This window comes from Oryza sativa, chromosome 5, assembly GCF_034140825.1.
Source record: "Oryza sativa Japonica Group chromosome 5, ASM3414082v1".
In the NCBI taxonomy this organism is placed as follows: Eukaryota; Viridiplantae; Streptophyta; class Magnoliopsida; order Poales; family Poaceae; genus Oryza; species Oryza sativa.
The window spans coordinates 24,029,150-24,052,799 of record NC_089039.1 but is presented as its reverse complement, the minus strand read 5'-3'; the positions used below and the strand labels follow the sequence as shown (position 1 = coordinate 24,052,799).

The 23,650-nt window shown below is 42.5% G+C and overlaps 2 protein-coding genes and 1 non-coding gene across 7 annotated transcripts; 2 read left to right on the top strand and 1 right to left on the bottom strand.

Annotated features, from left to right (window-relative positions):
- Window positions 1-1,101: 1,101 nt before the first annotated feature.
- On the top strand, window positions 1,102-6,713 carry LOC107276010 (BRCA1-associated RING domain protein 1). Of its 2 annotated transcripts, XM_066310766.1 has the most exons (12): window positions 1,141-1,414; window positions 2,535-2,669; window positions 2,854-3,108; window positions 3,197-3,303; window positions 4,014-4,200; window positions 4,308-4,414; window positions 4,541-4,633; window positions 4,744-4,830; window positions 4,940-5,075; window positions 5,255-5,420; window positions 5,604-5,728; window positions 6,044-6,713. In XM_066310766.1, exons 3-12 carry the CDS (start codon window positions 2,974-2,976, stop codon window positions 6,410-6,412), a joined length of 1,512 nt encoding a protein of 503 aa, XP_066166863.1. In that variant the 5' UTR covers window positions 1,141-1,414; window positions 2,535-2,669; window positions 2,854-2,973; the 3' UTR covers window positions 6,413-6,713. The 2 variants fall into 2 exon arrangements, with proteins under 2 accessions (XP_025881074.1, XP_066166863.1); XM_026025289.2 differs by lacking the exon at window positions 2,535-2,669 and having other exon boundaries at window positions 1,102-1,414.
- A 9,002-nt stretch (window positions 6,714-15,715) lies between these two features.
- Window positions 15,716-21,911, bottom strand: LOC4339144 (probable NOT transcription complex subunit VIP2). 4 transcript variants are annotated; one of them, XM_015782729.3, is made up of 16 exons: window positions 21,651-21,909; window positions 19,705-19,810; window positions 19,450-19,571; window positions 19,337-19,367; window positions 19,022-19,213; window positions 18,285-18,494; window positions 18,109-18,207; window positions 17,903-17,970; window positions 17,738-17,812; window positions 16,988-17,533; window positions 16,827-16,879; window positions 16,715-16,756; window positions 16,461-16,605; window positions 16,268-16,378; window positions 16,081-16,150; window positions 15,716-15,973 (listed from the first exon to the last, which is right to left on the bottom strand). In XM_015782729.3, the coding sequence occupies exons 1-15, from the start codon at window positions 21,783-21,785 to the stop codon at window positions 16,139-16,141; spliced, it is 1,947 nt and encodes a 648-aa protein (XP_015638215.1). In that variant the 5' UTR covers window positions 21,786-21,909; the 3' UTR covers window positions 15,716-15,973; window positions 16,081-16,138. The 4 variants fall into 4 exon arrangements, with proteins under 4 accessions (XP_015638215.1, XP_015638214.1, XP_015638216.1 ...); XM_015782728.3 differs by having other exon boundaries at window positions 19,304-19,367; window positions 21,651-21,907; XM_015782730.3 differs by having other exon boundaries at window positions 18,378-18,494; window positions 19,304-19,367; window positions 21,651-21,904.
- LOC112939118 (small nucleolar RNA snoR35) lies at window positions 19,705-19,782 on the top strand. The gene has a single exon (XR_003242660.1). It is a non-coding gene; the product is annotated as a small nucleolar RNA snoR35 (small nucleolar RNA).
- Window positions 21,912-23,650: the final 1,739 nt, after the last annotated feature.

Genomic DNA, 23,650 nt, shown 5'->3' with positions numbered 1-23,650 from the left:
TTTATTCATTTCCAAAAAGATTTTGGCTCCTCCGCTGGGTAATAAGACGGAACTGCCCCTTATCACCCTACGGCGTTGATATTCTTCCCCATCCCCTTTCTTCCCCCACTCTCTCTCTCCCCTTCGGCATGGCGGTGGTGGCAGTGCGAGCGGTGTGTTTCGACAAAGGGAGTGGCGCAGGGACGAAGCAGCTTCGAGCAGAGACGCGGAGCTCGCTGAAGATACATGCGCGGGGATGAGCTAGAGCGCCATGACCACTGCGAGCTTGGCGCACCCTTTAGCGAGCTCGAGCTCGAGCTCTACTCGTGTGGAGGTGGAGGTCATGGGCGATGTTTTTGTCAGTAGCGACGACATCGCACGGAACCTCATCATTGACTATGGCTCTGGCAAGATCGCGCTCACCGCCGCGTGCATCCACTTCCGTATCCCTAGCGCTGCCCTCAACTCCCCCTTCCACCACTGCGTCGCTTCGGTCCTCCCAACAATTGCTTTGCTGTCACTACCACCGAAGAAGAAGCCACTTCCGCCGCTGTCACCGACGGCGGTTGCTAAGAGGAGCCCACAACCCCCTCAGCCTTTCGTGCTTCGGCCAGTGCGGCGGTGTGGCCCCTCCTAGCCAACGGAGGGAGGCGCAAGAAGCAGCCGGCGGCGGTGAGGGCGTGAGGCCTTTTTTTTTTTTTTTAGAAATGCTCGATCCCCTTTCACTTGCGAGATGAAGAAAAGGCAAGCCGGAGGGGTATTTTCGTCTGATCACCACGTGAACAGCAAAAAAAACATTTCGGAAATCATGAAAAGGCGAAAATGGCAATGCGACGAGTAGCGCGCGCTCGAGATTAGTATTATATCGAATTACGTTTTGAGGATGACATAATAGCGAAATCCAGTTTTAAAGATAGCTAAACGTTTATTTTCTCATTTTTCATGGGACGGAAGGCGTAAACAATAAACCTCTACAATAATGCCCAGGATTCGGATCTCATTGGATGTGAGAAGAGAGAGACAGCGAGCAAAGCGAAGTGAACTGACTGTGAAGTGACCGCACTTCGGCTGCATTAACTGCATCGTCTCGGCTAGGCTAGGGCTAAACACGTCCAGAGACCAAAACGAGTCGACTCGTCGTCGTCGTCGACACTCGAGAGGCACCTGCACTACTCCACTCAGCTCACACGCAAAACGTCCGCTTCGTCTCGTCTCCCTCCTCTCAAACCGCCTCGTCTCTCGCGCCCTCCTCCTCTCCTCTCCTCCTCTCCTCTCACTCGCTCACTCGCTCGCCGACGCTGCCCGAGGCGGAGGCGGCGGCGGCGGCGGCGAAGAGGCCGTAGCCCGCTTCGCTCGGCGGATCGCGCGCGCGAACCGGGCGGTGGAGGAAGGGGGAGGGGGAGGGAGAGGGGCGGAGAGCGCCATCGCCGACCAGGTGAGCGCTTTGATTCCCCTCCTTTTCCCCCTCTATTTCTGACCCTCCGGCTCGCACGTGTCTCCCCCTCCCACCCACCATCTCCGGTGTGGCCGGCCGGCAGATGGTCGGCGGCGACGACGACGGTAGTGTAGTGCTGCGGGTACCTACGCTTCCCCGAATTTAAATTTTGTAACCTAATTTTGGTGTTGATTTTAGGGTTCTCACCATAGTTTATTTCCAACGGTTTTCCCTGAGGAGAAAGGAGAAGACTTGGAATATACAGTACGTAAAACAAGCTGAACGCCTGAACTAGTACATGATTAATTAGATATTAACTATTTTAAATTTGAAAAATATATTAATATAATTTCTTAAAGCAACTTTTCTATAGTAAATATTTTTCAAACACGCACTGTTTAGCAGCTCGGGAAATGCGCGCGCGAAAAACGAAGGAACCCTTCTCCCTATCTGCCACTCTTACAAAAGAACACAGCAAAACATTTCATTGCTAAGAACAGATATAAAAGTTTTACCCACAAATTATTTTGAGTCTATTCAACACGCTGCATTCATTTCATTAGCTGCATATATATTTGTGTACTATTGCTACAATGATCAACAGAATTAGCAGTGCTATACGTTTTGCCCCCTTTCGAAGTCCAAAATTTGGCGCTCTTCTGCCTCCCAGGAACCCCTCCTCGCTTGATTGCTTCGACAACTTTAAGCAGTGATCATTGGAATATAACTCCACTGTGAATGGTGCGAGATGGTTACTAGTTTTTTGTCAGTAAGAGATGCATGATTACTCCTGTCCTGCCCCTGAATCAGGGTTGCATTGTAACAACGGACATATAAACGCAAATTGAATTTCCTAGTAAAGTGCTAAAGGCAGGGATGTGTTTGCCAATGAATTTTCTTTGCAAATGGTCTAGAGTTTGGATTTTAATAATGCGACGAGTTTTGTAATTCCAACTTGAATTGATCTCGTTTTTACAAACAAGACTATTGAAAAAGTTAGGGATATGCTACTTATGATTTGATTAATCAATTAATCTGGGGGAGCTATTTAAATAATGATGGGACTAATATTGTCCAGCTGCTGCTCTCAGCTTCACCCTACTCTCATGCTGCCTTGTAGATCATGAGCACAATGGCTGACAGCGTATTTGGAGAAAGGGACAGCAGTAATCTCGAGATTCTTCAACGAAGTCATATGAACAGCAATTAGTTGACTAGGCAAAGCATCTTTCTGAGTAAATCACGTCTTGTTAGGGTACTTCAGTTGTCTTTCCCAGATCTCTTGTAAAATTCTTTCCCTCAGTCCTGCAGATTTGCATGCTCAAGGACAAGGACCTACACATTATGTGGTGGTTCATGCAAAAAAGAAAAATCAAGTTTTTCTATAATATCTACACATATACTCAACAGTTTGACTGTATACATTTTTTCTATTATAGAATAAGACAGCATTGGCTGCAGAGGGTTCAAATGAGAAAGCTGCGGTAGATGCAAATGAAGTTTCATTGCCTCTTTCTAATCTAAGCAACACTCGACAACATTCTGATAGAGAAAACAACATGCCTGGAAAACATGGCAACGATGGCATGTCAAAAGACATGGGACGTGCTACTAGATTGAAGAGACTGCAAACGCCAATCAACTTATTTGAAGATGAATGCGTTTTCTGCCATTCATTTAGAACACCTCCTCAGGTGAACCATGATCTATTAACCAGAGGTTATGTTTTGAGGTCTTCTTAACCATTTCTGACACTAAAGGTCCTCACTTTTCCTATTTCAGTTTCATGGTCCAATGGCGCATTATCAAAAGGGAAAGCTTGTGTCCAGTGACAATGGCAGTCCATGCCCAACAGATATCATTTATGTTCATAAGAAATGCCTGGAGTGGTAAGTTCCTAAATATATTTCAACTCTTGATGCTTATTCACCACAATTTAGATTTATCATCATGCGCTTCCAATGCAGGTTTAAGATACAAGGATGCTGGACAATTTTTATTTTTATTTGTTGAGATCTGGACCCTTGTATAATTTTTTAGTTTAATACCTTATTGGTTTGCTTTATAAGACAACCATTCCATTTGTTTAATTATGTCCAAATATTAGTCAGTATGATATATAGTTTTAGTGGCATGCAAGAATTACCATTTTGATTCCTATTTCAAAGTAAATTCACATGATATTTTTTTTTAGCCATTAAACAGCCTATTCAATGTTTGAGACGTGCTAAGTCTAACCATACCTAATAAAAATAACCAGTGGCTGGAGTGGTATTAAAGTGGGTAGTTGAGGGGTGATGGTGCGTTCTACATCCCCCTCCCTCCATCCCCCATCATAATTTTGTTGTTTGCATGATATATTCTTCTGCAAAAAGTTGATTTGTTTGCACATGTGTATGTGTAGATGGTTGATTGATCTCATGTAGTAATTTTTCAATTTTCTAGATTTGGAGACAATTCTTATTTTTAGTATATTTAGCTTTACATTATAAACTATATTTACTTCTTCCAGTGCAACAGTTGGCACTAGCTAGTTACTCTCAAAGGACTATTTCTTGGGTAAATTGTTTGTCTTTCCCTACTTTTTTCTTTTGCGAAGGGCCCCGCAAGTATTTTACGAAGGTGATACCATTGTGAACTTGGAGTTGGAAATAAAACGTGCCGCGAAATTGAAGTGCAAAAGATGCAAGCTTCCTGGAGCAGCTCTTGGGTGTTATTATACAAAGTGCAATAGGAGCTATCATGTTCCATGTGCAATGATGACTTTGAATTGCCGCTGGGATGTTGTAAGCTCTTGAGAATATTGTGTAATCGATCCTTTTGTTTGTGATATTCGTCACCACTCTAATAGTCTAATGTTCTAAGCTCCGAGATGCTAATTTTCATTTTGCAGGATAACGGTTGTGTTATGTGCCCTGAACATGCAACGATGCCACTACCATGTGATAAGATAAGCTCGCCAAGAAATGAGAGTGGCAATTCTTCTTCCTTCCCTCAGAGGTTTTTCCATGAATAAGAAATTGTTATTCAATCTTATTGCTTTCTTGGAAGGTTATACAAAGGCTCTGGTATTTGATTAATCATTGATCCTTCATTTGTATTTTTCTCCTTGATTCTGTGTTCCAGCCAATCGTCAATTGAACAAAGCGATTCCGCTGATTGCGAATGGGAATATCCTATAATAGATCAATGGAACACATCAAGTTCTTTGTCTCAAGGGTATATGACCTTTATTCACCTGCCTTTTGAGTTACTTTGTAATCATTTTATGAATTAGCTAATACGGAGTAAATACCTACAACATTCTCTTTTGCCTTTTGTTGTTCCAGACAAAGTTCAGCCAAAGAAGGAATTTCTGCTGTTCCTAAAAGGGAAATAGATCAACTTAACACTTCATGTTCTTCCTTTCCTGAGGGGTACACAATCTTTCCTAACCTTTCTTGTTAGATGTCTTTAAGGTTCCTGATTCTTTGATCAATTGTAGTCTTGCATTCCATAAATTTGTGTTGTATTTAATCATTGCAGCCAATACTTGGACAAAGAAGGAATTTCCACTGACGAATACAGGAAAGAAAAGCAAACAGATCACCTTTACACAGAAAGAGATTGCCCCTCGGATCTGTGGGTTTTGCTTGGTTCAGCTTTAAGTGAATCCGAGAAGGTAGGATAAGTGAGAAGTAGCAAACATTACTCTTTTTTTGTGGTGAACAAGTATACGGACAAACAATGCTGAATCCTACTTCATGGATAATTCAACATAGTGGATGATTTGCTACATTTATGAAGTTAACTCTTCCATTCCAGCTTTTGTGGTAAACATGATTTATGTTTTTCAAGCAGGATTCCTTGCAAGAGTTTGCGTCTTGGACAGATGCAACTGTGGTCAACGAGTGGACTGAAAATGTGACCCATGTTATCGTTGGAAAAAGTGCTGGTAGTGCATGGAGCCGATCTTATGAGGTCCTGATGGCTCTACTGTTTGGGAAATGGGTTGTCACGGTTGGATGTCAGTATTGAGCTATCTTCTCTACAGTTCTCTATTTCTTTTAGGACCCCAATTTGAGTATTCTTTCCTTTACGTTTATATTGTTTGATATACCTAAGTATCCCTAAGGCCATTCAAGGTTTATCATAAATCTGCAGAGTATTATCTATTCCTAAGCTGAAGTGCTTCGCCTTGCTCTTTTAGGGATTATGGATTGCTTGGTAAAGTTTATTCCAAGTCCAGAAGCTTCCTTTGAGTTAAGATTTAGCCATGACTCACGTGCATCAATTGGTGGAAACAAGAAAAGAAGAAATCAAGCTTCTGAAGGGGTACATATACATCGCTGGCTATAAGATTAGACTTATTTTATGTAGTGAAAACTATCGTAGGCTGTCACTTGTATAAGCTTAGGAATTTGATTTGCAAATCTTTCCCAGTAATATTTTCTTACAGGCCTAGCTACAACTGGGTACAACAATGCATAAAAATACTTTTTACATATCGCTGTTCAAAGTCAAGGTGTATATATCTAGTGCATAACTCCATATATTCCACCTGCTTTGTGTTGCAACTTACGACATTTCATTCTTTAGAGCAAATTTTCTGCCGCAACAATCTCCATGATGATAATGCGATGCTTTCAGGCACAGAAGTTGTTCTCGGGACTGAACTTTTGCCTCAGTGCCTACATAAACCCTGACGACAGACAACACATACAGAGCCTGATTGCAGCTGCTGGAGGGCAGATACTGGAGACAAACGGCGGCTCGCATTTGCTGCGTGAAAACCTGGAGAAAGTTGCTGTGAAGCCATGCTACTTCGTCTACGACGGGGGCGCTCCAAGGGATTTCACCCAAGGATTGCTTGATGATCTCCCTAAGGAGATGGAAGAGGGCAGAGAGTATGCTGCCTGTGGAGCTCAGGTGATCAGCCATTTGAGGGTGTTTGATGCCATTGCGGCTTATGATGCACAGATTCTCAGCCACAAGGATCACTTCACCCCGGATGTGTAATGGCGCAAGCTGTGACTGTACATGGTAAAGCATATATCCATGGCTAGTTGTTGGCAATTTGTAGGTGCTTTTGGAGCAGTGCCCTTCAGATCAAATCTTTGGCACTGTAGGACAGTAATGCTGTTGTATATATATAAACCATTCGATGTTTACTGACACATCTGGTTAGCCTGATATTCACCTACTAAGAGCAGGTACAATAGTGGATTATTAGCCGGTTGTAAACATTTTAATGAGATAAAAGATGAGAGAAGAGCAGCGGGCTACAGATCTGTAGCCAGCTGCAGCGCGAACTCTAAGACGCAATGTGTGTATGACAGGTGGGACCATATATTAATAGTATAGCAAGCAACTATTGTATAAATTGGCTATTAGATTGGCTATAAATGAATTGGAGTTAGGTCCTCTTTGTTTAGGCTTATAAGCCAGCTTATAAGTCGAAAAGTCTAAGTCAAAACAAACAAGTAGCTTTTTTTTATTTGGCTTTTTTGAAGCCATAAGCCACTCTAACACTATTAAGCCAAAAGATAGGTTGGAGAAGCTTTTTTGGCTTTTATGAGATAGATGTATGACTCCACCACTAAACTTAGGACATTAAATCCACTGTCTTATAAATCATATAAGCCAATAAGCTGACTTAAAAGTCTAGGCCAATAAGCCTAAGCCTAAACAAAGAGGGCCTTAGTAGTGGGCTGTACTATTGTAACACCCTGAAAATTCGACCAATAAAATCAAAACTCTAAAAATACGGATTTTCAAAAACTTTTTAAACAAATTGCATTATGCCGATTTTATTCACCTATTTCATTGGATTTTGATTTCGGAGTTCGTTGATCGCGAATAAAGAATAATTAATTAGGAATAAACCCTAAAATTAAACTGGCAAAATAAATAATTAAAATATAATTTAAAATAAAGATTAAGTGAGGTTGGTAATAAATAAAAATATTATCGCGACCATATTAGTATCAATTAAATTTAAGTGCGATGGAATAAGAATTAACTTTAATTAAATTCAAGTAATTTATATAAAAATAAAATATGTGTAATGTTAATCTAGGGCGAATCTTTTGGTTAGAGCAACACAAATATTGAGTAAACTTGATTTGTGCAAAAGTTAGAATTTATAGGGCGAGATTTAAATAGAAAATAGACTAAATTAGGGTTAATAAGGATCTAGCCCTATTCATTGCCTACAAGGTGCTTGATGTAATCCTAGCCTAGCCGGCCCCGAGCCCCGCGCCGCCGACGCCGTCGCGTCGCCATCGCCGCGCGCTGTCCCATCGCCGCCTGCCGCCGCGCGCCGTCGCCATCGCCGCTGCCGCGCCGCGCGCCGTCCCGTCGCGCCGTCGCGTCATGTAACATACTGAAAATTTGCTATTTTCTAAATATGCATCATGCCGATTCTTATGTTCTTAATAACTTCCTAAACCTAAGAAATTATAATTAGAGGGACCTCCTAAAACTAACCTGTATAAAATCCCTCTTTGGTATTTAAAATCTTTCGTGGTTTTATTCTAAAAATTGATCTTGTTAAATCGAGGTATTCTCTTTGATTTGATTTTGTATCTTAAACCTTCTTTCGACCAAAATTTCCTTTCTTTAAATTTAGTTTAAAAATCCTTTTTACTTTTATGAATCATGGTCCAAGAAATCCTCCAACTATACCTTTGAACCTAAACCCAAGCAATTCCAATTTCATTGGAATTAATTGTCGACCCATCCTTTAAAATTCTCGATCCAAATTATTTCTTTAAATCTAGCCGCCGATTTAATTTCCGTGGCTTGATTTCCTTCTCAGCACGAGAATAATATTATTATGAACAATTGCTCCTGTGCTAAGAGAATAGACTTTATCCCTCCACCCGAAATCCAAAACCTCATTTAGCCCATATCTAATTCTTTAAATTCCATGCCATATATTTTGGGCTAAAATTCTATTTACTCTACTCCCGTCGCCTCGCGCCACGCGCTTGCCGCCTCGCGCCCCGCGCCGCTGCCGCGCCGCGTCGCCGTCGCGTCGCCTGTCGCCGTCGCGTCGCCTGTTGCCGTCGCGCCGAGCCCCGTGCCAAGCCGCGCCGAGCCCCGCGCCGCGCCACCCACCCGTCGCGTCGCTGCTGCCGCCTGCCGCGCCGCGCGCCCGTCGCCGTAGCCGCCTCAAGCCCCACGCGCCGCGCCGTCGCGTCGCCATTAGGGCCGGCCACCTCTCCCCGCGCCCTATAAATCCCCTCCCCGGTCGCCATTTCACCCCGCACCACCCCACCTCCTCTTCCCCCATTTTCCCCTCTTTCCTCTCCACCGCGCCGCCGTCTTCGTGCCGCCGCACCACCGCCCTCGGTGCCGCCGCACCGCGTGGAGTGCCGCGCCGTGCGTCGCCCGCCTTGCGCCGCCGCCGCCCCTCCCCTTGTTCGGTCGCCGCCGCCGCCCCGGGTAGGCAGTGAGCCGAGAGAGAGAGGAAGGGAGAAGCCGGGAGGGAGAGAAAAAGAAAGAAAGAAAGAAAAGAAAAAAAAGAATTGAAAAGAAGAAAAAGGAAAAATAAATAGAAAATTAGGGAGAGATTAAGGAGGTTTGGAAAATTAAATAATTGGGGTTAGTTGTAGGTTTCTTTTAGTTGTAGAATCACAAAATTTTATATAATTATAGAATATTTTGGTAATCTCTATACAAAATCAATTCGTGGTAGAAATTTAGATTTATTTAAGAGCTAAATAATTATGTTGAATTATTAGGAATGTACTTCTAAATCACAAAAAAAAAGACTTAGGATGAATGAACTTAAAATTGGAATGAAGTGGTTTTGCAAACTTTGTAGTCGATATAGAAAGATCGATTCGCGTTCGACTTTTATTTAAGTTTATTTGGATTTCATTTGAATTCTAATTGAATTCAAATCAATTCTTCGCACGTACTTTTAGACCCGAGGGAGTTGCGGATCCGAGCGAGGATCAAGACCCGCAGGACTACGAGCAATGCAAGTCATCACTATTCTTTGAACATGTTGATCCCAATTGCGAAATTATTTTGTTTACAAATAAAATTGCATGCAATGATGAACATCCTACTTGTGATTATGCCATGCCTTGATTATTGTTTACCCCTTATGCCTTCGTAACCATGTTTACGTATGAGTCCCTAGTCAATTATGACAATTGCTTAGAAATGCTATTCTAGAATCATGCATACTCATATTTATCAAATGCTATATTCTTGGGCAATTATCTTTGGGAAGGTAATTGAGATGCGGCATGTGGAGACATGAGCGCCACATTGCCATGATGTTGATGACATGATTTGTGAAAGGAGAAATAAAATTAAACAACTGTTTTCGACTGGGGCGGACGGAGGATTTGGGTGGTGTCCGGAAAAGGCTAGTGCCGTCCCCGGTCAATTAAGAACCGAGCCATGAAGTTAAGCATGAAACGACCCCCCGTACAACTGCATTTCTCATATGGGTATAGACCTAGCGAATAGATAGCTGAGCGGAGGCGACGTGCGGGTGCGGTGCCTCGCCGTGGCGAAGCTGAGCGTCACCGTTAGCTCGCCGGCCGACGGCACGGCGACCACCGTCGCCACCGCGGCGGCCTGAGCAGTAGCGGTATCGGCGGCCAGCATCAGCTTCGGAGGAAGCGGGATGGACTCCTCGTGGATGACAATCCCGTCGCCGCCGCCGTCACCGTCGCCGGCGATGGCGCGGTAGACGGCAGCCACGCTCTGGAAGCAGCTCGCGCAGGAGTCGCCCAGGAACACCTCGACGGCGGCCTCGACGCCGCTCTTGATGAACATGTAGTCCATGTCCAGCGAGCAGATTGGGCCCTCGATGCGTGACCTCAGCAATCTGCCGGCGCTGCAGGTGATCGTCCTGTCGACGAACTCTTTGCACGCGTCGACCAGCACGTCGTCGGCGTCAGCGTCGGCGCCGTCGCCGGCGGTGTTCTTCAGCTTCAGGTCGAACTCGAGCAACACATGCTCGAACGCGGAGATGCCGCGCAGTGGAGATGACAGCTCCAGTGCAGGAGAGCTCTGAATTATTCCAAACAAATCAATTTTTTTAAAAAAATCGAACGTGTTTGAATTTCCTAAAATTTGTTCAAATTCAGCCAAGATAGATCCTGTTCAAACTCAAAATTTAACATTGTCACTCACCAGTGTCACTTCCTGGGCGTTGTCCCGTGTCCGGTTGAACACAAAGTTGGGCAGCCCCTCCATGTCGTCGCGGGCGGCGACGATCCCATAGACGAGCAGCCGCCGCCCATCACCGCCGCTGCCGGCGCCGGCGGCGAGGCTGAGCGAGCAGAGCTGCAGCATGTTGTCGGCTTCGTAGTCCCAGCGGGGGTGAGGGGTGGTGAACCTGGAGCGGGGCAGCGATGTCGGCGCCGTCTCGTGCATCCGGTACTCGGAGTGCCACGAGAGGCCGAAGAAGCCGTCGCGGTGGGAGGAGCCCTCGAGGACGAAGGTCGGGGTGTAGCGCCGCTCGCCGGCCGGCAGCTCGGCGTTCAGCTTCTCGGTGAGCTCGTAGCCATCTGTGTAAGGGTATCGTTTTATCGTGGCTCCTCCTGCAAGACAAGAAATGTTCATATACTCCATTTGTCCTAAAATATAAGTATTTTTGGACTCTGGTACAGTCTCCGAGATGCTACTTTGACTAACAATATCTATAAAAGTTATTTTAAATTAAAAGAGTTGCACATTATGATAGTATGTTTAATAATAAATCTAGTAACATCAATTTTACATGATTGATCTTTTTTTATTATTTTACTATTAATGGTCAAAGTTAAAAATGCTTATATGTTGGAAACGGAGGGAGTATGTGGCAAGTGTTTTAAATTTGAGGGAATATAATCTTGTTTGTTTAAACATCATATAAATAGTTGGTAAATCTTTTTATAAAAAAACGACAACATTAATAATGTATATATAAAATACTCTATATAAAATCAAGTTAAAACTTAAATCACCCATCTAGGAATAAAAGAATCAAATCAAAGTGCTCTGGATTTATCTTTTTTTAATTCTCAATATGTAAATCGAATTTGAATTATATTTTTTTGGTGGTGATAAAAGTTACTATAATGTACATTGCTAACAATTTTTACAGCTAGAGGCCTCGGTTGTTGGTCGTTCTCCAATGCCATTGTGTAAGGGCTGGCATGGGTTCAAGGGCTTTCTTGACCTGCGTGAGAAGGTTTTATTCTACACAGGATGTACAGGGTCTATTTTGTCTTTGGTGGGTCAAGTTTTTTTTTTAAAAAAAATACAAACATTCACATTGAATTTGAAAAAAAAGAAAAAGTTACACGAGGAGATATCCTTCGAGGGTTTAGAATCCTGTCCCAATATTTGACTTGCATATTATGAACAAGAAATTTATACTTTGGTGCTGCTTGCAATGGAGGCACTTACGAATCTCATATTGACCAATCCGATATTCAGCTAAGTGTTTATTCAGGCCTTGCAGCTGATTATCTTCTTCCTCCTCTTCTGCTGATTCTTCGTGGTGATCATCGTCGTCGTCGTCGGATCGGAATAGCCAGGCCGGGATGAGAGCCTTGTTGGACGGCTTCTTCTTCGTCGTCACATTGCAGCAGTCGCAGGTGCAGCTTGAGCGGCCGGGGACGGTCAGCCATGGCTGCCTCGTCCGGTCCAGCTTCATCACCGGCACCATCCGGTCGATCTCCGCCATGTCGAACTCGGCGTCGCGGTTGCGCCGCCGTCGCCGACGACCCATCGATCGGCGCCTCGGTGATCGATCGGAAAGCAAGCAGAAGCGAAAGGCGAATAATATGGGATTAATTCGGATCCGGCCTTCCAAAGGCGATCGATCGCTTCTTCCGTTTGCCTAAAACCGAGAGGGACTCCGATTCTTTGCAATTCTGGTTGCGAATTCCTAAGAAGCCACGGCTCATGATTAGTTGTAGACTTAAACTTGTAATAACTACAGTACACTTGCTAGTTACTAGTAGTTACTACACCGCAATATTTGTACATTAGTTACTTCATTTATATCGTACAAAAAGAAACACAAACAGCTCAGGATCAATATACAGGCATTCCTATACACCATAGGAGACTTTGTAGCTCGGAGTGAAAGTAGGTGATTGAATGGCTTGAGAAACGGCTGGCAAATTGGAAGGCAAACTTTTATTACTTAGAGGGCGACTGACACTAATCAATTTAGTGATTATCAGCCTATCAATATATATGATGTTCTTTTTTGAAATACATAAAGGAGTGATCAATAAAATTGATTATTTTCAATCAAGGTTCTTTTGGCAAGAGGATGGACACAAAAGGAAATACCGACTAGCAAGGTGAGACATCATCGTAAAGATCAAGGGGGTTGGGAATTCAAGATCTTGAAATTAAGAACAAGATTCTCTTTAGTAAGTAGTTGTATAAGCTACTCACTATAGATGGTGTGTGGCAATAAATGCTAAGGAAAAAATATTTGGAGTCACAGCCTTCTCATTGGAAAACAAGAGAGTCACACTTTTGGGCTAGTCTAATGAAGGCTAAGCCTGATTTTCACATATTTGACTCTTTCAACATCAAAGATGGCTCTCAAGTACGGTTTTGAGAAGATAAATAGTTAGGGAATGCCTATTTAATAGAACAATACCCATGTCTTTATAATGTTGTTAGGCATAAACATGCAACTATTTCAGAAATTTTCCATACTAGTCTGCTAAGCTTTTCTTAGCGCAGGGACCTTACTGGCTCTAAGTTAGTGGCGTGTAATCACCTTCTCTCACACATCGCTAATATTATATTTCTCACAACCAAGATGAGTTTAAATGGAATCTAACCACTGATGACAGATTTTCGGTTAAATCTCTATATCTTGTGTTGGTGCATACCGATGTTCCCAATATAAATTAAAGAATTTGGAAGATTAAAGCCCCATAAAGATTAAAGATTAAGATCTTCTTATGGTACTTATATCAGGGAGTAGTTTTAATAAAAGATAATCTGATTAAAAGGAATGGGAGAGGAACTTGTTCTTTTTGTCGTAAAGATGAAACTATTAATCATTTATTCTTTGATTATCTTGCGCGGTTTGGTCTTTAATCCAATCTGCTTCGAATATTAGTTTACCTAATAGTATAACTCATATGTTTGGGCATTTCATAAGAAGACAACTACACAATTTGAGGCATTTGGTCTTATTTGGGGCAACTGCCACTATTTGATCTATTTGGCTTTGCAAAAATGATGTGGGTTTTGAAATGAAAAACATATCTTCTCTGTTATAGGTTATATTTTTTTTACTACATATAGGCTCTACTCATGGGCTATTCTCCAGAAGGTCAATTTGTTGGGTACCATCACTGCGGCTTGCCAATAATTGGAGTTAGTGGCCATGGAGTTTTCTACCCTAGCACATGGGTGGAGTTCTAGGCTACGGTTAGAGAGTTCCTAAAGTTTTTCGGTTGTCTTGGATGATGATATTATCTTTTGTTTCTTTCTTGTTGGCTGGGTGCACTCTTTGGGTGCATACGCCAGAGATGCTCTCGGAATAATTTTATATTATTTACTGAGATAATAAAACTTCCATTATAAAAAACAATATACAATGGCGAATAGTGACAGCTACCGAGAGCCACACCTCTCCGCGGAAACCACATGGGTGGCTTCTCATTGGATCATCCTAAGATGTTGGAAGACATTAGCAGGCAAGGCAACCGATTGATGAATGATATGGGAGCGGTGAGAGAGTAGCCCCGACAGCAGAACTCTCCTGCTGTGCATGTCAATCCTGCAAACGTGATATAGTTGGGGGTCATTTTATGTCCTGAGCGGCTTAGGCTGTTCACTTTAGTGCCATTTTCAACCTTACCAAATTTCGGTAAAGTTGCCAAAAAATGGCTACATTTAGTTTGCTGCCAAATTTTGATAACTATATAAGAAATCCTGCCAAAATTTTGGCATAGTTAATAAAATTTTGGCATTGCCAAAATGACATTGCCAAAATTTTGTAAGGTTTTTTTTGGCAACAAAGTAAACAGGCCCTAAGAAGTAGAGAACAACACCATCTTCCCGCAGCCTCACGAAGGGCCACGTGAGCACCATCCGGGGCAACCGTGACGTCTTGTAGTCCTCCTACGCCCATAAGCTCCTCATGTCGAGCGTGTCTCAAGTCTCATCAGCTGATTTGTCCAGAGTCCATATGGCCACCGTCGCGTTGGCTGCTTCGGTGGCGGCGTGGCACGGTGACGATGGCATGTCTTCTTCTTCTTTCGTTGTGGCAGCGGCAACAGCGATGCGGGCGGTGTTAACGGAAACGAGTTTGATGAAGTTGTCCAAGATGCCTAGGTGTGGTGCATCTCCATACATCCAAGCTTCTCGGATTTGAAGGTGTGGAGAAGTAGGTACTACGGGGCAGACGCGGATCTGACATAGGGCCCCGCTAAGGGATCTCAGCCCTCACTACTGGCGTTAGGAATGTGGGAGCCCCACCTGAGCTCTTCTACAACTATTTGCTCCACATATATAGAAAATGGAGGTTTAAATTTTATCTAATTTATTCAGCCCCACCTGCTTTTTTTTTTTTGGATCCGCTACTGTCCGGGTGGAGGCTGACGTACCTGAGATCGACGGGTGGTGGTGAGCCGCCTCCGTCGCCGGTGAAGACGATGGCGGTGTCGCAGCACATGAAGCCCTGCGAGAGATCCGCCCAGAATGTGTTGCCGTCGAACGAGAAGATGGTGTCCGTGCAGAAGAATCCTCTTGTGTGTCCACTGTTCGCTCCGCCACAGGCATCCGCGGCGTGCAGCTTGCAGGAGAAGGTGATCACCTTGGTCCAGCGGCGGCCGGCATGACATGATGGTGTTCATCTTGATCCTCAGCAGAGCCTCGTCGGCCGCGCCGAAGGCGAGGCCGGAGAGGAGGTCGTCGCCGGCGCCGGCGCCGAGGCGCGCGTAGAGCGTCAGGCCATCCACAACCACCAGCGCCTGGCCGATCGAGCTCGCCGCAGCCGAAGGCGTCCATGCGCGAGCACTCGATTCATACCACTAGCACGCGAGCCAAACCCAATACGGCAACTTTTACCTGACCACCACCATCGGCATCGGCGATGTGTCGTCCTTGTCAGATCGTTACCACTAGCCAGTTGTCTGTTGCTTGAATCATACTTTCTTCGTCCAAAAAAACTCAACCTAAAAAGGATGTAGAAGGAAATGGCTAGATTCATGCCCAGATTGAGTTTTTTTTTGGACGGAGAGAGTAAGTTCACAACATGGCAAAATTTTACCTGACCAAAAATTATCAAAGTAATAATAAAAAAAAAAACAGGACAGGAGCTGATTCAAGATCCAAAATGTCGGTGCCTGATAAGTTTAAACGACATATCTGGTACGGTACAGGTAAAAACAGGTTTAAACATTCAAAACATTCAGTCATCACAAGACCGAAACATAATTAAAACGGGGTTCAACTTTGTTTCAAAACTTAAAAATGGGTTTAACTGATTGCAGCCAACGAATTATGAACCGCGGTATTTCGCAGCTACCACAAACGCCGGCCATCGCAGGAGCTCCGATCCCCAGAACCAGCATGCATACCCTGTTCAGAGGAAATTAATGTAGTTTAGGCCACCAAGTAAGTTAATCTGAACTTACTATAGAACTAAACAAGTTCTTGCAGAATCATTTTGTGAGAGTTAACTGTACCTTAATAATACCAACAATTGATCCAAGCCATGAAACTCTAATCTTCAACACGGAGAACCTACTGCAATGGCTGCAAATGCAAACTTACATCAGAAAAGGGAATTATGGCACTTTTTTTAATCATAATTATGACACTATTTTGACATTGTGCACAAAAAAAACGTCTATTGGGACTCCCAAATCTGACCTTGTTTATTCTTACACTACCATTTTGGGTGGCAGGATTTTGGGTGGCAGGAAGAAGGGGAGGAAGGGCAGGTATCTTCTCGATATCGTCATAACGGAGAATAAAGTTGTCCTGCAACCAACTTTCAGATATATTTTCTTCTGCTATCGGAAAAAGCTGAAAATATCTGTCAGAATTTCTTTCGGACGTTTACCTTAGGAATTGCATCCCAAATGTTGGCATCAAAAAGATAGCAGAGTCCTTGTTCATAAGTTGTAGTTTTGACGAGAGGGGTCGTATTAGGAGCTCTTTTAACCCACTGACGCAGCTCTTTGTGGTAAACCCACCCGTATTTGCATCTGAAGAAATGGAAGCAACAATCTGAGCTATCTGGCATACCAGGCCATCGTTTTACTGAAAATGACAGGCAAATGAGAAAACAATATAGAACTGTGGTTTTGTGCTTACATTTCATTCGCGGCATATAACTGAGCTGCATCCTGTGGCATACTGCACAAAAGACAGTCAAATAATGCATAGCCTACTAACACAGGAATTCACTGTTGATTGAACTAAGTACCTGTAGAAGATGTAGAATAGTGTCATGAGGTGAAACCTCAGAAAATGCAACGCCTGCAGAGGAAGATAAATCGTAATGTCAGATACAACAAGATTAATGCTAACCTAAACATTCCCTCACAAAAAGAAAAAAGAAGGTAACTCGAAAATTGAGGGCCTTACTTGCAGGGGTGGAGGCTGCATAGAAGAGTAGCAATCCGGAATTTCATAAGAATACTCTTCTTTAACTGGCTCACTTGACCAAGGAGAGCCAAATGTCTTGTAAAGATTATCTGAAGAGTTCATATCCAACCCTAGTGTTGTCAAATCAATCCCTAAAGCAAGAGATGCCGGTCCCTCCTCTTTCAACTTCATTACCCTCAGTAGTCCATGTAAGCCATATGGATCATATGGATCCGGTGCGGTATCAGTTCTCTGAGAAGACTTGGGACTCTGAACCTTGTGAGACTCTGGTGCGGTATCGGTTCTCTGAGAAGGCTTGGGACTCTGAACCTTGTAAGACTCTGGTGTGGTATCAGTTCTCTGAGAAGACTTGGGACTCTGAACCTTGTGAGACTCTGGGCCGGAAGATGACTGCAGCCTAACTGACTTCTGAGCCTGTGGTTCATGATTTTGCTGGATAACTTGTTCACGAGGCCTCGGATTTAAAGGCAACCTTGGAGAATTTACTGGCTTTGGTCCAACATTTTCAGGCCCAGTATTTTGAACCTAATAAACACAATCAGTATGGTCAGTCCATATTTGAAAAGCTCAGCAGGCACCTGCTACCAATTATTTTGTAGGATTCTTACTTACTATTCCCCATAAAGAAAAGGTACATGAACAAAAAAGAGTCGTGTTCACCAATGGTGGTGTTTTCAATCTTGACTATCTGGTCATGAGGTAAAAGAAATCATAATACAGGTAACTTACCGAATTAGCTGTCTGCTTATGTTGTTTACGGGGTGGACAACTGCTGCCCGTGTTAAAGCCAGATGATTTGCCCATCTGTAGAATCACATGTAACGGAAATTTAAGGAAAAGGAGATAAAACTGTTGTTGGAATTACAATTTTTATTTTTTTAGAAAAAAACTCACAGGATAATGTTGTGCTTGCATAATATTTGCATTCTTAGGAAGATGATCCTTGCGATGCAACTCCATACCTTACATTCAGAGCATGAGGTAATGTTCAAACAAAGTACCAAGACATAATAAAAACCTATAGCATGAGGTACTTGGCAAGGAACTGTCTGAATAACATATAGAATTAAATAATGAAACAAAAAGTAGAGTAAGAGTACCTTCCAATCTTGGTAAAGCTGGGAAGTCCTCATTATGGATTCTAAATTCCTGGTTTTGCTGAACAGCATTAATACCAAATGCTTGTTGTCTTAGAGGTCCTTCATTTGTTATAAAGGAGAAAAGTTAGTTAACTAATATTATCATTCAGAATATTTAGTTTGCATGTCAGCATTACCATATAACCCCTGAATATTTCCAGCAGAATTAGGTCGCCCAACTAATTGAGGAAAATCATTGATGTCAAATAGAGAATTTTCACCAAAGTTACCATCATGTCGCATTCCTGGAGAACCAGACGAACTGCTTCCTGCCTGCAATTGGTTCTTAGATAGTGTTCCTCCAGGTGCTGAACTAGAGCTTCCAAGCATATTCATAGCCGGCAATCCTGGTAAATAAACAATTTGAAACAAAACTGCCCTTTTATATATAAGAAATGAGAACGTTCACATTCTTACTAAACACAGTAAGTTCTGCACACGTTTTAGTTGCTTCGTTTGATTGATAAATGTAATAGAATAAGCACATTAACAAGATGGATGAGATGTCAGTACAGAATAAATAACAGCTAGCAGAACTATGGCAAATTGCCTCAACAGAATGGTGTACTTCTTTAATAATGGACCCAATTAACACTTCCATTCCCCAGATCAGGTACCGGTCAAATATGTGCTTCCTTATTCTTTTTTGCTCCAGATGACTAGTGTACTTCATAGGCTTAATACTCAGTCCTTTTTTTTATATGGCGTTGGCTAGTTCAAAATTGAACCAACCAATGTCATATAAAAAAATAGGGAGTATGTGATTTTTAATATTATTTATTTTAGATCATTTCATTATCAAATCAGAAAGAAAGACAAATTGAGAACATATGCGCGTGCATTTATACAAGGGGTTTATATGTTTAGTATATACCTTGTTGATGAGTACCACCCATTTGGTTTGATCCTCGGATATTAAGAGCCCCACTTCCAGACAAATTCACAGGGGATGCAACAGTAGGCATAGACATTCCGGCAGAGCTTATGGTTCTCCCAATGTTGCCCCCACCCGCAACGCTAGCCACATAAGTTATTCGCGGGCCAAAATTCCCACAAACTGGAGCAGCTGCCAATCCAAGAGCAGAATTGTGGTTACCATCTTTAGTCAAGTACGAGGAGGAAGCTTGTATTGAACCATCAATTGCACTCATGTTACCAGTAAAAACAGGACTTCCCCCAACATGCATACCTCCTCGGTTGCTGAGAGCAGGATACCCGACCTACAAAAAGGATGAAAGAAAATGTGAGCTGGATTAGAAGAGCTTCATAAACAGACTCGAGCTTAGGAGAGGAAAAAAGAACCTGATAAATGGATGCTTGAAGACTATTTGGAGGAAACCAAGCACCAGAAATACTACCCCTAGGTGGTTGAACCCCAAGGGATGAACTACCAGTCATTGAGGAACCCCTTGGTGCTAGTGAACCTGACATGTTTCTAAGATTGAGATTCCCATATACAACCCTTCCAAGTTTTTCGTGAGAGTTAGTTTTAGAAAAACATCACTTTCTAACATGCACAAACGGACTAGCAAAATAAACAACTGTAATGTCACTAACCAGGATGACGAAAACCTGAAACTGATCCAGATTGACCAGAAAAGGTCGGTGTCAACGGCTTTCCTGTTGAGACTGGAAGGTTTGATCTGGCACCACTACTGCTTGACTGAAAAAGTAACAAGACATAAGTTAACCTATAATTGTGACATTTTAATATGCATTTGTGCCAAAACAAAATAATAGGATCAAATTTTAATTATAATATAGACTTAAATAATAAATCATAGCTAGTATTCAAAGCTGCTTTTCACTACTCTAAAGAGCACTAATAACAACAAGAAAAAAGTGTCCTTCAACAGCATGATTCATAACACTTTGTTTTGATTTCAGACATAGTTTAAGGTCCTTGTGAAATAGAGGAACTAAACAAAGAGAAGGTAAGTTACAAGAATACAGTATCCAGAAGGATACACAAACCACCAATAAAGTATAAACAGGCTCGTGAGTCTGCTAATCTGGACTGCAATGATTTATTGAAATAAGATATAAACACGTAAAAAAATTATGATAGTAAGGATGAGGGCCTTCTGAAAACAACTAAACAAGGATGAGAGCACACATTCAGCGATCCTGACATTTTGATGATGATCAAAGAACAAACAGGCCAAGAGCAAGTCAACAATATTCTACCAATTCCATAACACCATTTATCAGATCTAGAGTTCAAGATAAGACAATACCCTGTATAGGCAATCCTCCAAAATGCAGGCTATTTTTCAAGGAACAAAAGGGAAAGGATTGATGTATTATTGAACAGACGATGTGCAATGGATGCAATGCAGGATCCAAAACCTGTTTAAAACATAATCATAAGAAGATGTAACCACTCTACTTGGGATCTCATGCCGCAGAGGCTTGTTTTGCTTCGCCTGTTTACCTATCTCATCCAACTGCCATGTAAGCTTGGCCTGTAATATTTCCTCCAAGGTATATATATAAATCTCTCTAGGGTTCTTCCAAATCCCCTCAACCAAATTACCCACAACCGCCGCTGCCGCGGACAGTGTCTCCATGCTCAACTATTCCAAGATTCCATTGTTTGCCGCCTGCTCAAGCCACCCTAGCGCACGACACCCAGCCGGTCCCTCAACGCACTGCCTGCTAGCTCTGCCCTTGGTTCCTTCCTCCCAGGCGTCGGCAGGTAGCAGCTATCCATGGCATCAGCGGACGGTGCAGCATGCGCTGACTATGGAGGCAACCAGACAACCAAGCAAGGTGTGACCAACCACCAGGACTCCATCCGCGCATCCTTTAATCCTCCCGATGATGATTGTCTCTCTCATATTCTCTCGATTCCCCTTTTGCCTTTTCAGATTAGGACCATCATGTTGTCAGATCTAGAAATCTAAAATGGAGTATTGGTTTTCGTTCATGTTTACCAGTAACTAGGCCTCTAGTTGCATGTGCTTGCCAGTAATTGTTCAGCTTGTACATCAAGCGATTAGCATCCTCATGCTAACATGTGGGATTTTTTTTTGTTCTATTTCAATGTTCTCTTTCCAATCCGCTGAACTTTTGAAACCATATCGTTAAGCTATCTGGCGGACACATAGGCATGCCTGCGAGCACACAGCGTCCACAAGCTACAGTTATGGGCTGAGTTCTTCACCCCTCATAGAGTAACGGGCACGCCTGTGGACAACAAACTCGCGGGCGTGGGCATGGGTAGCCAATACCCGTGCCCGTCACACCCAATTGCCATCCCTAACCCTAACCCTAGATCTATGCGTTTTACCGCTAGATTAGTATTCAATTGCTTTTCCACGGGGAATCCTAAATACTTGTCAACGTAGACCACTCCCGAATAAATGGAAAATTGAGGTCTTACCTAGTATAGTACATACTTGCCGACTATCTCTACCTACCAAACCTCATGCGTACCAACCAAATCACAACAACAATTACCAAAATCAGTCGTTGAGGAGTTGGCGGAAAGGGAGGATTACCTGTGTCGACTTTGATGGAGATTTGCGGCCGCCCATCCTTGAGCGTTTACTTTGGTGAGAAGGTTGAGAGGTGAAAAGACCAAGAATTGCGGCTAGGCATAGGGGTTCAACCCCTTTTATGGAACAAAACCGCATCTATCCCTTGTTGCCATAGGCACATAAGTTCAATCCCATATTTACCCCCTAATCTCTTTGACATGTGGGCCCATAACCCACATGCCATTGTGAGATTAAGGGGCAAATAAGAGGATATGCAAACTTTTAGGGGTGAATAAGGAATTTATCGAAAGGGGCTAAGCATACAAAATTGAGTAAATTCCTTATTTGCCCTTGAAAGTTGATTTCGTCCCTTTTTGCCCTTGCAAAATTGCCCTCCAATCCATTGACCACCTTTCTCAACTTCCCTTCTTTATTTGCCTATTGATACATCAAAATACATTTTTGCTCTAGTGAATGCCCTTCTTTCTCATCTTTATTGTTCCTTTTGCCACCATGGCAACACTTAATCCTCATTTTCATTATCAGTTCACCGGTGATATCTTGTATCCCGTCATGTCAAAAAAAATATCTTGTATCCCACCTCTTGGTTGGTTGTACCCTCATCAATTGGCACCTCCTCCTCACCTCCTCAATCCTGACCTACCACTCCACTATTGGCAACATCTTCCTCCATTCTCACGCAGTCACACAGTCACAGTTTTTCTGATTTTCTCATTAGGAAAAATATTCTTCAGCATATTCGCAGAATGAATGAGACTCTTAAAGATATAGTCTTAGCTGGTTACGAACTTTGTAAGGATTGTGGTTTTAGTAATCCTTGTTGCCTCTTAATCTCTACTACTTAGAGGTGGAGTCGTCCGTCTGCCCTCCCCCTCATGACGCACAGCACGAGTCACTACCTCCCCAAGAAAACCATAAAAAACAAATGGTAAAAAATACCAGTTGTATCCCATGCTTTAGGTTAGACCCACACCCCACCATCGTATGGTCAGTTGCAATGAACGGACATATTACTAGTTAAAAGCGACTATTGGCTGTCACCTGGCAGTATTCTCCTAAAAAATGCACTATCTACATGTGTTTTTAGGTATTTGGTTGATTTAGATGGTTGTGTATACAACTTATAAAACTGTGGATAGTTATATGTTGGTTTTTTAACTATAGATCTTTAGTATATTTGTTTGACATATGTTGGAACATGTGATCACATTGCTCGTTATATTGCAAATAGGCACTATGTCATGCATGGCAAACTAATGAACTGTTGATGGAAAAATTCTAGAAAAAGTAATAGAGATCCATAATGAGAGTAGGTGAATTACAACCAGTCCGAAAACCCAAATGAGGGTGAGTGCAAGCAAGTTTAAAAGTGGTACTTTAGAATATGTGACTAAAATTCAACCTAATTTGACAGGCGAAAATTATACTTAGTAGTTGATCACTAGAAGGCAAAACAAAAGTGCTAATGCTTACAAAATAATTTGAAATGAAAGAAATATAAAATGAAACAAATACTTCCTCCGTTTCATATTATAAGACTTTCTAGCATTGTCCACATTCATATATATGTTAATGAATATAGACATATATGTGTGCCTAGATTCATTAACATTTATATAAATGTGGGCAATGCTAGAAAGTCTTATAACCTGAAACGGAGGTAGTAATAATTACCAACACTGAACAAACACAGGCCTACTATAACTGGAGACTAGAACTCACAACCCATGGAAGTCTAGGATTAACATTTTGTGAGTAGCTTTATAATAAGCTGGTGTTCCAACTAGCCTCAAGAGGCCACGTATTTATGGACCTTCCATGTATAATCCTGAATAGTAGAATTAGCTATGTGATACTAAACCAATAACATGTTTGGATGAGCTTGAGATGCAAACTCGAAATTTCCAAAAGTGACTTCCAAAATTAGGTGGTGGGTCAGCAAGAAACAATGAAATTTCATCAGAATAACACATGCTCTTTTTTCACTCATAGGTATTGCA

Coding starts and splice junctions, on each gene's coding strand:
- LOC107276010 (XM_026025289.2), top strand. CDS start 2,974: ATGCCTGGAAAACATGGCAACGATGGCATGTCAAAAGACATGGGACGT. Junction 4,415..4,540: donor TCTTCTTCCTTCCCTCAGAG/GTTTTTCCATGA, acceptor TCTGTGTTCCAG/CCAATCGTCAATTGAACAAA. Junction 5,421..5,603: donor ATGGGTTGTCACGGTTGGAT/GTCAGTATTGAG, acceptor TTGCTCTTTTAG/GGATTATGGATTGCTTGGTA.
- LOC4339144 (XM_026025901.2), bottom strand. CDS start 21,785: ATGCGGTTTTGTTCCATAAAAGGGGTTGAACCCCTATGCCTAGCCGCA. Junction 19,572..19,704: donor TTCAGGTTTTCGTCATCCTG/GTTAGTGACATT, acceptor GAAACATGTCAG/GTTCACTAGCACCAAGGGGT. Junction 17,534..17,737: donor ATAAGCAGACAGCTAATTCG/GTAAGTTACCTG, acceptor TGTGTTTATTAG/GTTCAAAATACTGGGCCTGA.